The sequence below is a fragment of the Nycticebus coucang genome, chromosome 6 (assembly GCF_027406575.1).
Source record: "Nycticebus coucang isolate mNycCou1 chromosome 6, mNycCou1.pri, whole genome shotgun sequence".
NCBI classification, from domain to species: Eukaryota; Metazoa; Chordata; class Mammalia; order Primates; family Lorisidae; genus Nycticebus; species Nycticebus coucang.
Genome location: NC_069785.1, coordinates 9,339,206 through 9,360,620, shown reverse-complemented (window position 1 = coordinate 9,360,620; position 21,415 = coordinate 9,339,206). Strand labels below are relative to the sequence as shown.

Sequence of the window (21,415 nt, the reverse complement as noted above, 5' to 3'; positions counted from 1 at the left end):
TAAGCAATATTAGACTCTTAAACACAATGAACGGGTTGTGTTCCACAAAAGGCAATGAGATTTTTTTCTGTTCACTTTCTAGAGTTCCAGAATTTTCCGTTGCATGCATATACAATCCTGGTTTTGCCTAATAGAACACACTAAGTGGTTCCATAAACTAAAGAATTCTAGTCATTAATATTCACATTGGTAATATGGGTACGTGCCACTTGGGAAATCAGAGAGAAAAGAGCTTTGGTTGCTATAATTTAATGGACCCAGAAAGTTCAAAATAAAAAGTCAAATATTTATATTTAAAACATAAAGATTAATGTTTGGGGAAAAGGAATGATGATACCATCATTTTGAATTATGCATCTATTCTGCATCTATTCTTGAATTATGTGTGGCTCAAATGACAAAATGTCCTGGGAATGAGAACTAAGACATGAAATTTTTTCACAGTGTTTTTTAGAACAAACTCTAGTGATGGGAAAAAAATAAATGTTTTATACAAGAATGATCATCACTGCAAGAAAACTATGCTTGAGACAGATTGCACGTAAACATGCACATGGGGTGTGTGTCTGTGTGTGTGAATATGTGCCCCAAATAATAGAAAGACCTAGGGAAGATCTATTTCTTAATTTGACTTTCAAAGCCAGGGAGGTTTATTTACTCAAATGACTTCCTCTACCAGAATCTTGCAAAGAAAATCTCTACTTGGCGGGATTGAAGCTGTCCCTTTCTAGGGGAAGCTAAAAGGGAATTACCTCTTCTGTCTTATTTGGCTCTTTTCTTTCCTGTGTGCAATTACTAACTTTAGTTATGGAGGAATATGTTCTGATAGCAGCCAGCGCAAGGTTTTAGGGTCTTATTATCAGAGGGAGGAACTTGGAAAGATTCCAGTCCATGGTGTCTGCACTTAACCTTCCCGCACAACAAAGGCTTAGCTTGGTTTTCATGTGCCTAGGTGCTGACCAGCGAAAGCATTAGCTTCATCTCTGATCCCTTCCTTTTGTCTTTAGTATTTTAAACACAATTCACTGAAAATCACTAATGTAATTCTGCTCTGCTTCCCCACTACCAATCTTGAAAAGAAAATACCTACCAAAGTGCAGTGTGAGCAAGTGTGTGTGTGTGTGTGTGTGTGTGTTTAAAAGATGAACGTATTGATGAAGTGAAAAGGCCTAAAACGTGGCTACAGGTTCTTTTACAAATGGTCACTCTGTAGCAGAGGATGAGAGTAAGTAGAACCTCAGAAAATATGGGAACTGTGATTTGAGAAGGTCCTGGGAACACTGGCCTACCAAGAGTCAGGGTCCCCACCCCACTCTGGGGTCTGGCTCCCCATTTCATCATCTCCAATAAATCACTTATGCCAAACGGACCACTATTTTCTCCCTTTTGATATAGCAACGTCTCCAATGTTGGACAATAACTTTAAATTATTAATAAAATTTTGTTTATAAATGATTTCCCAAAAGTCAAATATTAGTTCCTTATTTCCCCCTAGATTTCTAAAATAATTTTTTCTTCTCAATTGTCAGTGACCAATTCCTGCAAAAAACTGTTTTAACCTTGGACTGTCACCATTGGTACATCGCAGAACACTGAAATCACTGTTCACTTCAATTTTAATAGTTTGCTGCTTTGTGCACCTCACTTTTTATACTGTAGTTCAGATATTCATGAGTAACACTGTTTTGCTTTTCACTTTTCCGTTGTAAGCCATTATTACATTAGAGCACTCTCAACCTAAAAACTTGAAAAAGTCAAACAAAAGTACTTTGCATTTTTTCTTCAGAAAGTAAAAACAAGAGACAGCACACATGAAGTATTAAAATGAAATTTAAGCTTCTTCCATGACTTAGCAATTATGAATTGGGCTGCAATAAACATGCCCATTGACCCACGAATGGACTAGCAAATTGTGGTACATGTATACCATGGAATATTATGCAGCCTTAAAGAAAGATGGAGACTTTACCTCTTCCATGTTTACATGGATGGAGCTGGAACATATTCTTCTTAACAAAGTATCTCAGGAATGGAAGAAAAAGTATCCAATGTACTCAGCCCTACTAGGAAGCTAAATTATAGCTTTTACATGAAGGCTATAACCCAACTATAGCACAAGACTATGAGGAAAGGACCAAGGAAGGGGAAGGGAGGGGGGAGATTTTGGTGAAGGGAGGGTAATGGGTGGGGCCACACCTACAGTGCATCTTAGAATGGGTACAGGCGAAACTTACTAAAGGCAGAATACAAATGCCTACATACAGTAACTAAGAAAATGCCATGAAGGCTACGCTGAACAGTTTGATGAGAATATTTCAGATTGTATATGAAACCCGCACATTGTACCCCTTGATTACACTAATGTACATAGCTATGATTAAACAATAAAAAAATAAAAATAAATAAAAATAATAATAATAACAAAAAAAAATAAAATTTAAGGAAGTAAGGGAGGAGATGTGAAAAGGAAAAGATCAATTGTTGGCCAGTCACGGCAGCTTATACCTACAGTCCCAGCACTCTGGGAGGCCCAGGCACTCCGAGAATGCCTGGAGCTCAGAAATTCTAGCCTGAGCAAGAATGAGGTTAAATATAGAAAAACTTGCCAGGTAGTGTGGCGAGTTCCTGGAGTACCAGCAACTCTGGTGGCTGAGGCAAGAGGAATCCTTGAACTCAGGAGTTTGAGGTTGCTGTGAGCTAGGATGATGCCACAACATTCTAGCTCGGGCAACGAAAAACCGAAAAGGAGTCTGTCTAAAAAATAAATAAATAAAATAAAGGAAAAGAAAAAAAAAGTACAGAAAGAAAAAGACAAAGGAGAAAAAAATGATCAATCAGTAATATTCATTGATCCTAACTACAAGCCCGGCCTTCTGCTAGATGCTCTGCATGGCCCCTCTCATTCAGCCCTCACAAAACACCATAAAGGAGGCACCATGATTATCTTTACTTCGCAGATGAGGAAACTGAGGTGAAATCTAAAGATCTGATTGAAGGTCCCATTGTGGGCGAACAGCCCATCTATCTCTGGTAAACTCCAGAAGAAAGAAGAGAGAGCAAAATAGAAAGAGACTGAGATTAAGGTCAAGAAAAAGAAGAAAAAAAAAAAAAAAAAGAGGAGAGGGAGGATCAAAGGAGGAAAAGAAGAGAAGTTTCCCAGCCGTCCTCTCCCTTCCAGAGCACACCTGCTCACCCCCTTTACTAAGACTCAGAGTCACACCCAGTGTTAACAGCAATCCCCAAGCTAGCTGCCACTCCATTCCTTTCTCTAGTGGTTTAGTTTGGGCCTTTAATGAAGAAAATAATGAAGATAAAAATAATTTTACAATAAAGTAACTTCAAAGTTTTTCCAAGGGAACCATTTGCAAACTTTGGCACTTTAAATATTACTGGTAAACAAACTGCCTGCAAATCCTTCCATATCTATTTTCATCACATCATTGTGTTATCACCAACTTAACCCATTAACACCTTTCTATAAAAGAGTCTATAAAACTATAAACTATACATATATATGACTATATATTGAATTTTTGAATACTATTTTTATCCTCTTTGTTTTTCTTATTAGTCAGTGCCACTGTTTGCTAATCAGTTAACAAATGCCATTAAATTAACTTAGCTCAAGGTAATTGGTTACTATAAAAAAACATAATCTCACAGGTGCAGGGAGATGCATAGGCCTACTTTCCAAACAGGCAATGATTTCTACTCTAAGGAGCCTTAAGCAATCTCTGAAGGTGCCCAGGGACAATGATGGCTAGAGTTTGACAGTCCCTTTGTCAGTCCCTATTAAGAGGAGCAACTCTCTTCTTCTGACTTAGATACTAGATTTTGAATGAGATTTTGTTTGAAGAAAAAGAATTTAGTCCAAAGAACCTCACAAGTCACTGAGTTAAGGGACTTTCTATTTTCTCAAGCATAACTTTGAATGTAAAACCAATTTATAATTGTTACATAAAGCTTAAAGCTGTCTTCAAAATTCACGTCGGATTATATTCTGGTGTTATTAATGAAAGTGGGATGACAGTGAAATCTCATGAAATCTTTTAGTAAAACTGTATAATAATATTTGAATAACAAGGTTGTAGCAGTTCAGCCCAGCTCCTTCTCTCAAGTATACGGAGGCAAGAAAAAGTCAGAGAAGATTAACAATGTTTGGAAAGCTCAATGGTACTTTAATGAAAGATAAAATAATCATTAGGGCTTTTTGATTTATAATATTTATATAACAAGAAGTAAGTAAAATGAGTCTGATCTGGTTTTTCCTTCATAAAAATCATGTCAATAGCCCAGAACATTTTTGTGCCTTCTGTATGAAATATATCATGTACATTACATGTTACATATTTGTCTTATAATATGTATATCCTTATCGTCCACACATTCAAGGCAAAAATTTCCCCTCATTTAGAAAGAATATGTTGCACATAGCATTTTCTAATATTTAAGGGATGCATTTTTCCAGTGTATAGTATTTTTATATTTTAAAAATTGTTATACAATCTAAAAGCGAAAGCAAGGAACAACTAGTTAAGTTCAGCTGTGTGCTTCTTATACGTGAGGAACTATGCCAGACTCTGGCACAAATAAAAATAATAATTATAAAGAAGAATTCATCTCTGATCATGAGGAACTATTAGTTCACAGTGGTATGAGGCATTTTATGTTAACACAAATATAAGACATAAGAGGAATTTTTACGTTAACTTAAATATAAACATCAATAGCCCAAAGAATGAATCATTAGCTCAAATTGAGATTTCAGGGAAATTACTCTAGAAGGCACATTTAAGTTTAGGGGTTTAATTATTTTTAACAGCTTCACTGATAAACTGCAGAGATATGATTTCCTACCATAAAACCCACACATTTATAGTTTACAATTCAACATATATCATAGTCACATGATTTTGCAACCATCAGCAAAAATCAGATTCTAGGACATTTTGGTCCCCTTTAAAAGAAGGCTTGTGGTTATTAGTTTAGTTGTCATTTATCATCTTCCTTCAGTGCCCCCTGCCCTTCCTCCACCAGCCCCAAACAACCGCTGTCTGTTCCCTTATGTCTATATGGAGTGTCCTATTCCAGACACTCCATATAAACAGACTTGTTCACAATGGTCCCTTGTGAGTGACTTCTTTATACAGCATAAAATAAAAAAAGGTTTATTCTTTTTGCACCATGTATGACTTTTATTTGTATCTTTTTGTTTTATAGTGTACTCATATATACAATTGTTATTTATAACTATAAAATACAGCCAAAAAATAGAAATAGGCACATTTCATTTATCCATTCATCTACTGAGATATTTGGGTTGTTTCTACTTTGGGGCTATTTTAAGTAATATTACATGAACATTTGTGCTAACAAGTTTTTGTGTAAAGGCATGTTTCTATTTCATGAGTACACATTTAGCAGTGTAATTTCTGGGTCATACTGTCACAACATTTAACTTGTTAAGAAATTTTCAAATTGCTTTTCGGAGTCACTGAACCATTTTACATTCCCACTAGAGAAGCATGAGCCTTCCAATATCCCCATATCCTCACCAACACTTGTTACTGTTCGTTTTGTTCAGAGCCCTCTCAGTCTTCGTCTTAGTGGGTCTGAGAGGTATGTCACTGTAGTTTTGGACATCTATTTCATGTGCGCCTTGACCATTTCGTATTCTTCTTGTGGAAATGTCTAGTCCAGCCCTCAGTCAATTTCTATGCGGTGTTTTTTGTCTTTGTGTTATTGGGTCACATACACTCTGTTCCTTATCAGAGGTGTGCTTTACAAATATTTTCTCCCATTATTTGGGTGGTTGTTTCACATTCACAACTGTCTCATCTGAAGCACAGAATTCCTAATTTTTTATAAAGTACAATTTATCTATTTTGTTGTTATCACTTGTGCTTTTGGTGTCATATTAAGAAAGCTTCTCAGCTTATATCTTAAATGATGAATAAGAAGAAACCAAGTTAAGGACAGTGCAAGCTCATTCCAGACAGGTGTAACAGAACAAGTAGGGGCACAGAAGCACGAAGTTCTGAATTACTCTTCATGTAGAGAAGGGTAGATTCTTACAAGCCAAAAATAGCCATGCGGCGTACCACCACATCAGTTTTACAATGTACAGTGTCGTTCCCAGATGAGTCTTCAGCTCTGCTGAAGTAACAGATGTCCTGAAAGAAGTTATGTGATGCAAACGTTCCAAAAGTATCTATATTCCTTTAAATAATTAAAAGACTTGTGATAATTTTGAGACCCTAAGGCAAAGTCCAGTTTACATTTCCTAATGTAAACCCTGAATGTTAACCCTGAATGTTAAACTAGACCTAGGAGACTGTCACGTATAACTTAAGAGTTTTTCTCTAATACCATGAAAAATGGTATAAAGTAATATCCATACTATAGCTACCTATACTATTCATATTATTTTTTTTGGATAAATCTCTATTTCCAATATCATTTTTTTAAACATCCATGATTCTACTTAGTTTTCTTAAAGTTTAGTGCACTTAAATGAAGCAGTCAAGGGCCTGACTGTTCGTTTTATTTTAATAGCGTGGAAATATCCCGCTTCCACACGAGAGCAGCCTATGTAACACAAAGAGCCAAATTCTAAGAGACAACACCCCCCATCCTGTTCTCGGAGCTCTGTCTCTTCAGGCACATTACCTGCCTTCTCTAGACCCCTTTTGTCTCATTGGAAAAATTTAAGAATTTGACAAGATAATCTCTCTAACTAGGATTTGCTTGGATGAAGTGTCTGAACAGAATCTACCGGTGAGGCAAGCGGTGAGTGCCTCATTAGGCAGCATGCAAGTAATAGTTTGTCACCTCTGGGGTTTGATTTGACAGTTCCAGGGGAGTCTCTCAGAAGTATCTTCCACCTGTTTGCCTCTTAGTTAAACACGAACAGTCATTGTTTTTAAAAATACATAATACTAATGAGTCCAAATTATGAGTTCTAAGATAATCTGTTAGGTAAAAGGGACCCTCTTTCGAGGAACGAGGAAATTAAGTCTTAGAGATAATGAATACATTGAGCGAAATTTTATTCTTTAGTACCCAGAGTATCTATCGACTCCAATTCTAGCTTTTTTTTCTGCTATGCTTCAATATTTTTAAATACAGAGAAGTAGAATATAAAGTAAACAAATCACTCTCAGGTGCTCTTGTATCTCCACAGATTATTTATCAGAAGGGAAATAAATAATTGTAAATTACTTTATACTTAAATCTAAAATCCATGGAAATGTGGACGAACAAATAATATTAGTAATTGAGGTGCCAATAAATTAATAAATGCTGATGGAGGTATTTTGGTTAAATTAGCAAGTTACCTTTATAAAAATGGGAGAATTTCCTTATTCTAAGTAAAGAAAAATGAATTCATATTATAATTACATTTTTTTCTCCAGGAAATATCTGTGAAATTAGAAAAAAATTATCTTTATAAAAAACACATGCAAAAGAAAAAAATTCAATTCTGCAATTGCTAATGTCTCCATCAATTCAGATGTGATAAGGATTCTGTGCCCTGGCAATGCTTTGTTGGGAGTGGTCGATCTGTTTGATCAGCTTGGTTTAAAGTACATATCTTTTGTTCTTCCTCTGAACTCCAAGAGCAATCTATTTCCCCTCTTCTTACAGCTTTGATCACACTCCTCATTATCTTTTTATGTGTAGAATCTAAGCTCCTCCACCAGTCTATTTCCAATTTATCTATCTAACAAATGCATATATATTCAGCAGGTATAGGTCACTTTGTGTGGGGTACAAGGTCAGAACTCCAAGAGAAAAATGCTATTACCCAGCCCCTCCAGCCCGGGAATTCTCTTACCCGGGATACAGCTTGACAAGGTCTGACAGTGAAACAGACTGAAAGCCACCAGGGACAGGAAAACTCTGAGGCACAGCTTACACTGCAAAGCTCCCCTGAAGGATCAGGCCGACACCATCCTCTGAGGAGCTCTGCCTGAGATCACAGCCTTGCTTTGCTTGTTTCCCTGCTCCGCTCTGCCTCCTCCCTTAGTCCCTCACCAGTCCATTCTCCTATGAGCACTTTTTAAAAACAAATTTCTTGCACACTAATCCCCATCTCAGGAACTGCTCCAGGAATCCTGACCCAAGTAACGCTGATAGAAGAGAAACAAGGAGAAATACATGCAATAAGGACAAATGATGAACACATGGATTTATGTTTTTCAAAGCAAGACAAACTTAAATAACTAATTGCACATTTAAACCATCTTCATCACCTTGCTTTGATTAGCACTGCACTAGTAGATGATCCATAAACATGTTTGTGGTGAACAATTAGGAATCAGTAAATTAATTAACAAATATAAAATATAGACAGTTATTGATTAATCTCATGTCTTTGTTTGGGCAATACTGACCAGAGTGGAACTTCAGAGAGGAAATCTATTTAATTGCTGATGGAAAGTGTAAGAGGGTTAACGTTAACTAGTGGGAATTGAATGTATCAATGGGGGAAAGTATATATGTCAATAGCAAAATGGAGGGTTTAACGTTAGAATTTTCTCTGACTAAAGGAGCTTCATATGATTGAGTCCCATTCCCCAAGTGTCTTTAAGTCCTTGCTGAGTTATAAAAGAAAAAAACACATGACGTCTGGGTGGCTTAGTGGGTTGGGCACCAGCCCCATATACTGAGAGTGGCAGGTTCGAACCCGGCCCCGGCCAAACTGCAACAAAAAATAGTTGGGCGTTGGTGGGCACCTATAGCCCCACCCACTCGGGAGGCTGAGGCAAAAGAATCGCCTAAGCCCAAGAGCTAGAGGTTGCTGTGAGCTGTGATGCCATAGCACTCTACTAAGGGAAATAGAGTGGCCTTTGAGACTCTGTCTCAAAGAAAAAAAAAAAAGAAAGAAAAGAAAACACATGATGTCTTCTAGGTCACAAGGTAGGCAATGAGGTATATGGCATCTAACAGTGTCTCATAGACCCCAGTAATCCAAAGGTTTCCTTAAATGCCTAATTCTTAGTGGTGAATGGCTTATATTTCAAAAATAATAAAGTTAATTTAAATACTGAACAATCAATCTTAAGTGATAACACCTGTCACATTCATTTATTCAATAAATGAGGCAGTCTATGGGTGAATCTTTTATCTTTAGGGTTTTATATATACCTGTCTATACACAGAAATATGTGTATATATATATTTATATATAAACTTTAAGAGTTCTTACTTTTTAACCTTTTTTTGATACATAATAATGGTATATATTTATGGGGTACATGCAATATTTTATATACATATATAATGTGTCATAATCAAATCTGGGCAAATGGGATATCCATTACCAAACATTTATAGTTTCTTTGTGGTGAGAACATTTCAAATCTATTCTTTTTAGATATGTATAAATTGTAATATATACATATTATATATATACCACCACGAGCTAACAAGAGGCAAGGAAGGATGCCACCCAGCGTCTCAGCAGAAGGGTGGCCCTGCTGACACCGTGATATTGGTATTCTAGCCCTGGAAATGGGAGAGAATAAATTTCTGTTGCTGTAAGCGCCTTGTATGTGCTGCTTTCTTAGCGCAACTCTAGGAAACTAACACATTATGTATGCAATTGAGGTGCTTGCACGATTCCTGAATTAGAGAACCAGTTAGGCTAATGTGGGGTGTCAGTTAATGTAATATTAACATATTTCAGGCAATAGGTTTACATTCATTCTACAGAGTAACACACACGGTGCCTTTGTGCTATTTCTAAAAACTCTTTCTAACATTATCTGTAAGTTTGGCTATAATTCATCTTCTTGGAAGTGCTATAAAAAGTTATTCAGAATGGTCAGTTGCTCTGATCAAACATGGTGTCAGCACAAAAGGTCACTCATGTTTGACTGCAGACCTGGATGCCTAAAAGTTGATTTTAAAAATTACAGAATTTCTCCAATCAGAAGAAAAACCAGAGTATAAATTGTGGTACATGTATACCATGGAATACTATACAGCCTTAAAGGAAGATGGAGACTTTACCTCTTTCATGTTTACATGGATGGAGCTGGAACATATTCTTCTTAGCAAAGTATCTCAGGAATGGAAGAAAAAGTATTCAATGTACTCGGCCCTACTATGAAGCTAAATTATAGCTTTCACATGAAGACTATGACCCAACTATAGCACAAGACTATGGGGAAAGGGCCAAGGGAGGGGAAGGGAGGCGGGAGGTTTAGGTGGAGGGAGGGTCATGGGTGGGGCCACATCTATGGTGCATCTTAGAATGGGTACAGGCAATTGCACTAATGTACACAACTATGATTTAACAATAAAAAAATAAAGAAAGAAAGAATTAAAAAAAATAAAAATTACAGAATTTCTATGACGCCCAACGGAGAAGGCACTAATTAACTAAGAATTTTGTTCTGCTCAAGCTTTATCCAACATCGCTTAATGATTTCTGCCAAAGGCAAGTAAGTAAAGAAGAAGGGTCCAGGTTGTACTGGATGATGTTTTCTTGTGTACAACAAGAAGCAGAAAAAGGAAGAAATCAATGTTTGCTGATGGAAAAAGATAAAACCGTCAGGAAAATAAATGTTATTTTTAGCTTTTTGTCAAGACCTTGGCACTGAAAGAAAATCAAAACAAAAGATTAACAATTCCTAAAAAAAAAGCTGATTGATTCATTCTCAATAATTGTTTCCTTATTCTTTAGTTCTGGAAATACATTTTATACACTTGTGTGGCATAAGTTAACTTCTTCAGAGAATAGAATGAGTTTTAATTCTTATTGATTTTATTTGAAGCATTTCTCAGCATTTCGCAAAAAGGCTGTAATGAGCCTAATTTAGAATAAATGTGTCATGTTTACAATAAGCATTGGTATAGATTATGAATTATTACTGACAATATATTCTGTAACACAGAAATGAATAGGTGGTATTTTCTATAGTGTACGTAAAATTATCAATTTTAAATTTCAAACCTCTGTATTTTAAAGTCATTCTAAGGAGTGCTTTATTAGATATTTGAAAACTGAAGCAGATCTAATTGCTGTAATTGTCATTATTAATGTGCTTACCATATGTGAAAAGGATGAATTACATTCAATAGGACCACAAGTAGACTACTACTATATTTATTTTATGCTACCTCTTTAAAATACGAGTAAATATAACTACAAATGATCATTTACAACATGATGAATATGTCTAAATAACTTATCTATCAGCACAGACTTAAAGTATATGCATAATAACAAAGGCTCATAAAAATGGATCCACTAATTTGATTATCATTCCATCACAAAAAATTACTGTCACACTATGCTAAGGTTTATCCAAGAAAAAGTATATATATTGTGGGATATCTACTATTTAGTTATCATCCCAGTTAAATCATACATTTTTTAATTATGTCAATAGGATTGTTATTCTAGGCTCGGCATCTGTAGCACAGTGGTTATAGCGCCAGTCACATACACCGAGGCTGGCGGGTCTGAACCTGGCCTTGGCCTGCTAAACAGCAATGATAACTGCAACAAAAAATAGCCGGGTGTTGTGTCGGGCGCCTGTAGTCCCAGCTACTTGGGAGGCTGGGGCAAGAGAATTGCTTAAGCCCAAGAGTTTGAGGTTGCTGTGAGCTGTGATGCCATAGCACTCTATCAAGGGTGATATAATGAGACTATGTCTCAAAAGAATAATAATAATAAAAATATAAAATAAATAAATAAGGAATGTTTGTCTAAGAATAAAAATACAAAATCCAATCCATCAATGTCCATATGATTGTTTGGAACTTCTATATGAAAGGAATTACAACTGTTTAGCTCAAAATGACATATATATAGCTGAAAAAGATGATCAATAGATTCTCAATTACATGTTGATGGACAGTATTGATTTCCTTCTATCTTCTTGAAATACTCTGATAATTTTATAATACTGATTCCATGTAAACTGCTGTAGTGTTAATAAAACAATGCAATCTTATCACCCCTACCTATAATACCTCTCACTAAAATATATAGATTTGAAAGGAGACAGTAATTTCAAAAGTTCATGTAATGTGTACACCTAATTATTCTGATTCTGTGTTTTTAGATCCATTTGCTGATCTCTCACAATTTGGAATGATGAGGGAAAGTGAGAGGCAAAGTTATAATAACTCAACAAATCCTCAGTCTATATTTATACCGCAAATCTCAATCACACAAAATTCTATGTGCATAATCTTGCAAACTTTCAATGCATAGATTTAATTCATGTAAAAGATACATCTTTTAAGAGATCAGGAGAATACATGAGGAAAATATAGTCTATGCTGCTATATTCTCAATGTTTGTGTCCCTCCCAAATTCATGTGCTGAAATACTAACCACAATGTGATGGTGTTAGTAGGTGGGGCGAAGGAGGAGCCCTTGTGGATGGGAGGAATAGTCTTATAAAAGGAACCCAAGGAGGATGTTCACCCTTTATGCTGTGTAAGATTAGAGTGAGGAGATGCTGACCAGGAGGAAGCAGGTCCTCCCTGGGCATGGAATCTGCAGACACTTTGATCTTAGATTTCTGGGTCTCCAGAACTGTGAAAAATATATTCCTGTTGTTCATAAGCCACCTGGTTTATGGTATTTTGTTACAGTAGCTCAAATGGACAGAGAATATACCCACACTAATTATGTTGCATAAAAGTTTTAAGAAATAAAACAAAATTGTAACTGAACATTATGCCTTGGCTAATGACTTGTACCTTTCCCTTATAAGTCCTTAACTAAAATAGAAGTACAATAATTCTGAGTTTCTATTAAGCAACATAAGGTCATCAGAGGGAAGAAGATGTTAGGACCATGTGAAAGATGCATCTTCATTAAGTTTGAGTCCAGATGATGGGTACTCCCTGATCCTGAGCTTAGCTCACAAAAGGAAATCTGAAACAAGAGCTTATGAAGCAGGTAGTTTATTTGGGGAATTAATGCCAGAGAAACAGAATAAAAGAATGGGGACAGTGACACAGGTAATGAGGAAAACCCAGCACAAGAAAATGCTACTGCTCTGGTCATGGCTGAGAGTGACTGGAGCTCCATTCTGCTGGGACCCTCTAAGGAGCCATGTAGAATAAGCCCCAGGATTACCCAACCAAGGGACAAAAAAAAGAGAGTATGTGTCAACTGAAACCTACTCCTTATTGACAAAGGTGTAAAGTGAAGTAGTACTAACTCTATGGAAAACAGCCTGGAGATTTTGCAAAAAAACCTACAGCAGAACAATCATTTGATCCACTACTGGGTATCTATCCAAAGGAAAAGGAATTATTACATCAAAAAGATACCTGCACTTGTGTTTATCAGAGCTCTACTCACAATAGCAAAATCATAGACTCAATCTAAGGGTCATCAAGGGATGACTGGACAAAGAAAATGTCACCATGGATTATATTCAACAATAAAAAAAGAATGTCCTCCCAGCAACATGGATGAAAGTGGAGGCCATTCTATTAAGTGAAACAACCAGAGAGAAAGATAAATATTACACGTTGTCACAAGCAGGAGCTAAGTCATGTGTAGGCGTGGGTGTTGGGGTGCAATTGTAGACAGTGGGTAAGAAGACGGGGGAGAGATGGTGAGATGTCATTTAATGAGCACAGTGCGTGCTATTCTGATGATGGATGGCCTACAGACCCCGGCTTTCCCCACTAAGCGAACTATGCACACAACAACGTTGCTTTGTACCCCTTACATTTACACAGTTTTTATAAAAGGACAGCAACTAGAACTCTCCTGCAGAAAGCTTGATTTTACTCTGTGATATAATTCTGTTAAAGAATCCACACAGCATCTTTACCCAACACCAAGTCTCCTGGACCTGTCACCTGAGCATCAGGTGGTTCACAATGAGACCCAGACATGCTGCAGGGTTCATCCTGCTCTGAGTCCTACTTGAAACTGCAGCTGTCAAGGTTAACTGATATGGTGGCTCAGGGCAATGTTTTATATGTTAGTTTTGCTGCCCCTAATATCCAAAAGTCTACCTCACAGTGGGTTCCCATCCCGAATGATAGGACTTGTGAGGAGTAACACCTTAGATCCCTCTCTCTGTGCACATATCTTACTGTGGAATCCAGAATATTGCTACTCATTCTTCCCCACAAGGCAAAAATGCCATGATATAACCAACACAGTGGACTAGCACTAGTACTCCTTAATTTATGATGGAGTTACCTCCTACCAAACCCACTGTAAGTTGAAAAGCATTTAACTACATATAACCAAATAAACCCTATAGCTTAGTATAGCCACCTTAAACAGGCTCAGACTTTTGTCCTACAGTTAGACAAAAACATCCGGCAACACGGTACACTGAGCACTGGCTGTTTACCCTCATTACAGGGTGCTGACTGGAGCTGTGGCTCACTGCCACGGCCACGGCCCAGAGAGAGCCTTGCACTGCAGATAGCTGGTCTGGGAAAGGACCATAATTCACAATAAAGTTTCTGCTGAATGCTTATTGCTTTTGCAATTGTGAAGCAGGAAAATTGTAAGTCAGGAACTGCCTGCACAGTATTCTGTCGATTACCCACACGGCCAAGCTCCCTGTGTACAGTAAGTTACGGAGAGTGAGCGCTACCCTGACCTTGGGCATAGACCACACGCATGCAAACTTTTAAATTCTTTTTCTGGCTAAGAAACAAAAATCATGTATTTTTCAGGAGACTAGCAGCATTCCCAGATAGTACCAGAGGTGTGCTGATTTGTTGTTATGAAGATAGCACACCTGGGCCAGCAGCGGTGCTGGTTTGGCTATTAGCCATTCTCTATCATATACGATAACCCACTTGACATGTGAGGCATTTTACATGTGAAATGAACAGGTGCATGATGGAGACCAGCACTCTTTCATTGATGGTAAGTCTTCGATGGTAGCATATAATGTTTGGAATTTCTCCTGGCGTACACAGTATTACTACCGATTTAGTATGCTGGTTTGAAGGGTATCTTTCCGACCAAAATGACTCTGATTTACTCCACAGGTCATATATACCCCATGTGAGAATCCTGCTGGCTGCTAAGTATGTCCATCCCAGTGATGCACTTGGGAGTCTGGAGTAAATAATCACAGACTGACTCACTTATCTGGGCCAGGATTCCCCATCTCTGGGCTCCCACAACCCCCTCCTCTGAGTGTTGGCCAAGCTTCTCAAAGATGCCTGACCCATCTCACCAGGGCATTTCTTACAATGAGTGTCTTTTGGGAGCTCACTAAAAACTAGTCTCATGTAATAAGTTCAAGTCATATTTCCATGTCCCTGAGTGTTTTGAGACCTTCTTCAGTACAACAAAGTTCCTGTATCTCCACCCTACTTACTATCGTTTTCATGGTGTCTAACTTCCAAAGAATTATCATAACAGCATATTAGGACTTGGCTCTTAATATTCTTACTAATAATAATTAAACCTAAGTAATGGAAGAATGTTTTCACTTTACATTCTCCCTAGCCTAGCACTGTTAAAAATCTAGACCCATATCACAGCTACCTCAAAATCTAGTAGCCAAATCCAATATACAGCCGAGACCAATCTCAATGGGACAGGCAGGAATAATTCCTCTAGTCCATTTGGTTAAATGTAATTGTATAGTGATGATAGTAATAGCTTAAAATTATTATTTTTATAGAAGAAATTATTTGAAGTCAACAGCTCAATCACAAATATTATTGTAATTTACTAAGCATTTATGTTGTGCTAGGCACTTTGTTAAATGACTTACATGTATTGCCTTATGGACTACACTGACTAACATTTTCGGGCAGAGTATGTGGAATGTGCAATAAATGGTCCTTCCAAGCATAAAAATGTTTCATAGAACTAAACAAAAGTTGAATTTTGAAAGAATAGTAAGTAGGTTCACATCTCTGGAGGAGCAATAATGACTGTATTCATGAGAGTTTTAATTGAATTTTTTTTTTTTTTTTTTTGCAGTTTTTGGCCGGGGTTGGGCTTGAACCCATGATCTCCGGCATATGGGGCCGCCACCCTACTCTGTTGAGCCACAGGCATCGCCCTGAATTTTTAAAAATCTTTTGTCAATTTTGATGCACTGGGAGTAAAAACTATTAGTATTTGGGGAGAATATTAAAGTGTTGGTTCAAAATGGCTTAATAAAACCAGCACATCATACCCTATGATTGCATTAATGTATACAGCTATGGTTTAATATAAATAAATAAAACGACAAAAAAGGCTTTTTTTTCTCTACATAAAAATCAATGGGAACAAAACAATCTGCAGGTATGACATCAGCCACCAGAAAGACTGAATGAGCTGTGCTGAGGACATTTACCCACATAACCATGAACTTGATACAGACGTGCATCACCTGGGGATAGGATAAGCCATGTATTGGAGCCCGGCAGGGTAGCTCGTGAAAGCAGCCATTGTTACCAAAGTTTTGATGAATAAAACTTTGGGATACTTGTCCCACACAGTATCCAAATATTTATCCAAAAAATACTAGTTGTTTTCTTGAGTATTTTCTCACATAATGCAGCAGATAGATCCAGTATGGATTTATTTGCCACAGATGAAAAGAGCAAATTATACTGAATTCTATAGCACAAAATGAACACACGTGGTATTTGATTGTTTCTGATTAGATTGTAGAACCAAAGTCTTCCCATCTTACTTGGACATAAATTCACAAATTTCATATCTGTTTTCATGTGCATGTATCAGCATTATTACAAGAAATTTAATAGACTAATTCAGAAAAAGGCATGGAAATATGAATCAAGATACATAAAATAACTGCAAAAAATAGTACGCAGGTAGCACTAATCATTTCAAACTGAAGAAGTGGCTATCAAGGTTTGCTAAGATTTTCCTTGTTATAAGTTTATCACTTTAGAATTTGTAAAGACGATTAACAAGGACAAAAACACCAATATCTCTACAGCAGTCTTGATAGTAAAAAATGCTTTTATAGAGCAATCAAATGTCTGAATATGATCCTATTATAAAATGAGAAAATGGCCTTGCCTTATTTTTCCTATACAAAAAGCAAAGCGCTAATGGGTCAGGTGTAATACACTAAGGTCTAATAAACGAGCACATGTGCTAGACGTATGAAATATTCCCACTGAGAAATTTTTTTTTGAAAGCCTGTCATGCTCTCTGCCACTGAGAACCACCCATAGAGAACCACAAGACAAGACCCACGCTTGGTGCTCTGGATACGCAGCCAAGTGGAAAATTCTAGTCATAGAATAATACTTTTCATTATATAACATATTACAATTCAAAGTGCAATATGGACATAAATAATTATATTTATGGAAATGCATTGAACAAGGACTGCAAAGTGACGCACCAAACTATTCAATATTAGCCACTGGGAAATTTGGGTAGGAGGCAAAAAAGGAATATTTGTGTTAAATATCCTATTATTTAAATCATTTACAAGAATACTCATCTGTTTGAGTTATTTGTGTGATACTTTTGAGAGAGATAGGAAAGCAGAGAGAGGAAGGAAGGAGGGAAGGAAGGGAGGATGGGAGGGAGGAATAGATGGATGGATTTAGGGAAGAAGGAAGGAGGGGAGTGAGAGGGAAAGAGTGGGCCAGTGAATCTAGTACTTAGAGCTTGTACCAGATGGTTAGACCTGCTGACAGCACCCAACGTCCTTTCTTTCCTATTTCCTCATGTATCTTTATACTGAACCCTCTTTAAATGAGGTAGTCTATACATAGTTTTATTCCCTGCAAAAAAACAAAAACAAAAAAACTGTATATATTTATGGGGTACAATGTGATGATTTGATATACAATGTGGAATGCTGAAACAGACATGTTTAGGCTCTGCAGAGCACGAAGCCAAAAACAAATACTGAAAATGATTTAAATGTATCTAATTAAAAACAGAATATAGGAATGTGAAAAACATTTTTAAAACCTACGTATTTCCACATATATGCTTTCAACTGTAGACCACAGAGGAGACGGTCCTAAATTACTTAAAAATAATAAAGCCAACATATATTTCTATTACATGCCAACATAATGCATATTAAGTACACAGAATGTACATGTAAATGTGTAAATATAAGTAGCATAGTACATATATTCATAATGTAAATTTTTTATCTCTCAAAAGGAGTCTATGATATAAGCTTCCTTGTTGTTAAGAACACAGGCACACAGCGCAGAGGTTAGGAGACTTTCCCAAGGTCCCACTGTTGTCTGGTCCCCATGTCAGGCTCTTAACCTCTAACTTCCCCTTCACCTGTATTTTCCTTGGATACCCCAATACCGTCAAGTCACTACTCAACAGAAACAATGTATTTTGAAAGAAAATTTGAAAGAGTCTGGAAAAACCGTGCTGCTTTAGAATCCTTCCAGAAACAGATAACTTTTCCAACTCTCATTTCTACAGGAACAGGCATCAGATTAAGAAATTTACTGATCAGTGAATGAGAAACTTCTCTCCTCCACTGTGTTCCCAACTATGGTCATGCTCAGATTAGACACACAAGAAAGTCATTTCAGCTTCACAACATCAGCCAAGAAAAATCATCCTCAGGACCACTTGCCAACAGCATGCCCTTTAGTCTCTGGCCAGGATGCCAAGCCCCAGCTGTTTTGTCAGCCTTCTTTATATGGTTTGTTGACAAGAAAGAGGCCCAGTTCATTTTTCAAACTGGCACCATATGCTGAAATTGATTCACCTGCAAACACTTGAATTATTTCTAGGAATGAATGAAAACATGTTGATACTGGGACAGTACATTTTTTCTTAGGATCAGAACACACTGAAATAGTTCAAAACTGGAATAGCTTGGGAAAAAAATAGGTAATGGTTTATGCCTTTGTTTCAGAATTGTTTCTCAATTGGCTACAGTCAAAGACCATACTTCTGATTTATGAATGATAAAAAGGGAATATATGTGGAGAAGATAAGCCATTTCTAATATTAGAAAGTCATAAGAACAGAGAGAGAGGGAGCGTGAGTTAGAAACAGAGGTAAGAAGTCTGATGGTACCAATAATTTCAAGTTTTGAAGCAATTTTGCTATTATACTTATGAATCACAACTTCATTTCCCCATTTGTATTAATAAAAATAAATAAACGCTTAAAAGAATAAGTCGCATTTTTAAGTATAATTTGGAATTCAGAGGGTGTCACTTTGGTAAATTCACTGTGGGGATAATGAGAGCCTTGATAAATCTCTTGCCATGAACTGATTCTCCTAAGCTCCTCAAGGCTTCTTTCAGATTTGTTTAGACCTTGCAGTTCTGATCTCAAGTTCTATTCTAGAATTTTTTTATCCATATCTACAAATACAAAAATTATAATCAAATTATAATACTAATTTTTCTTTGCGCTAATACAGTGAAGTTAATTTCATAATTTTTAAAATTTGGTAAAATTATTTCGCTGGACTCCATTGTTTTCTGCATACATTTTAAAATAAAAATGCTTTACATATCTGTTTCCCTGTATCACATTTTAACACTACCACTTTCGTCCTTGAATGCCGCCTTTTGAAATCCTTTTTTTACCAAGTCTAACCATTCTGGGTCAAATTTCGAGGAAAACAAATTTAAAACAATCTTATTCTTTGATCTATTTTCAATTAATAACAAATGCTATCATTTGAAATTTTAGCATTGTTTTTATTCAATTTATTTTCATTTTTACTTAATTTTTATTAAATTGTAACTGTATACATTTATGGGGTACACTGTGATGATTTGATATACCATGTGGAATGCTTAAATCAAACTAATTAGCACAACCATCCCCTCACTTACTTATTTTTATGGTCAAAAATTTTTAATTATTACAAAAAAAAATTTAATTATATTTTCTAGACTACTTTTGCTGTTTCTCATTTTCCTCAAATCATAAGTTTTATGGAATAATATTTACATTTCAATTTTATCCATGGTCTTCCCTCATCTGTCTATCTAATGCTTGATTCCATGAAGTTTCTTAGGCTTATTTTTATTTGTTCTTCACAGTGAAAATGGAAGGATCAAAAGATCCTTGAGTATGAAGAATAAAGATGGCCGCTGCAGAAGTTAAAGATAAAATGGTGAGTTCATAAAACCTTCACCCACTCTTCACTTTCGCCTTTGAAGCTATATTAGCTGTATTTTTTTTCCTGTAACACAAATGACTAAACCATGTAACTTTTTCTACTAAATCAGACTTCATTTCTTGCCCTTGTGTCTATGTTGATCACCAATGTGAATTTTAAACTATTCAGGTTATTAACAATAGGACTTATCAATTACTCATCTCGATATTCTGTATCCAAATTAGATTTCTGCATCGTATATACGTACCGTAAATATATTACCTGGCTTCTATGGCCATCTTTTGTCTCTACAAGTTTCTTTCCCCTATCATTGTACTTCTAGGACCATTTGAAAGTCTAAATTTTTGTTCCTGCTATTAAATTGGCTTGTGTGAGCTGATGATTCCAAAAGCCTGAGTCCATGTAGCACCTGTCAATGTTCGTTTCTTGAAATTTTCCATAAATTAAACCACTGGGGCTAAGGAAGGAACATGGACCTTGTCTTGGCACTCTTCAGAACAAATGCCTGTTTGATTGCAATTATGTCATCATGAAATCATGTTCCACTTTTCAAAATAAACTCCTTGCCATATGAATTGTTATCTTACTGAGATATTTTTGTAGTTGCCTTTTTAACAGCTTCCCTAAAAGTGTTTTCTAAATTTCTCACAATACCAAAACAATGTTTTTTGTTTTTTTTTTTTTTCATTTTATTGCAAAATGATACCTGGAGCTCGAATGTTTATAAATCACCTCTCCCGCCCTGTGCACACACTTCGGGTGCACACACCCCTCATTGGAGCTAAATCTAAACTACACACTTTTTGACTTACAGAAAAGATCAAAGAGAATTTTTCAGGGCGTCACAGCGCGGGACTCACCTGTGGACGTGGGTGTCCCGTGACCAGGCAGGCCAGTTCCAGGGTTTCGCCCTCCCGGATGGTGTAGACCCTCTCGGAGTAGCGCTCCTCCTCGATGTTACAGGCCAGGCCGGAGTGCACGATGCGGACTGTGGGAGGAGCTGGAGGTGGGAGGACAGGAGGTCAGTAAGCTGCTCTCCACAGACCAGCCTGACCCAAGGAGCAGTGCTCATCAGGCTTCACCACAGTCATATCTATCACTCGTAACTCCACATTTACCCTACAGTCACCCACACATTTGCAGGGGACCGGGGTGGCGGGGGATGCCTCAGGAAGGCAGTACAAGATCCCAGGGTACAACCCGATTGCTAAGACGCGGCCCTCCCTTCCTGAAACGCAAACTTTCAGCTAGCAAGGAATAGGTAGTGCAAAAGAATTAAGACAGTTGGAAGGGAAAGAGGAATTTTTGGATTGCAGACAATGATGTTTGGGTTGCAGACAGTGATG

At 36.8% G+C, this 21,415-nt stretch overlaps 1 protein-coding gene across 3 annotated transcripts in view; it reads right to left on the bottom strand.

Annotated features, from left to right (window-relative positions):
- MDGA2 (MAM domain containing glycosylphosphatidylinositol anchor 2) overlaps positions 1–21,415 on the bottom strand; it is an 838,509-nt gene that overhangs the window by 490,064 nt on the left and 327,030 nt on the right. For 2 of the 3 annotated variants that reach the window (XM_053595463.1, XM_053595464.1), the window contains exon 2: positions 20,930–21,069. In XM_053595463.1, coding sequence (XP_053451438.1) covers positions 20,930–21,069 — 140 coding nt within the window. Of the gene's footprint in view, positions 1–20,929; positions 21,075–21,415 lie in introns of those variants that run through there. The other variant, XM_053595465.1, reaches the window with a different exon arrangement.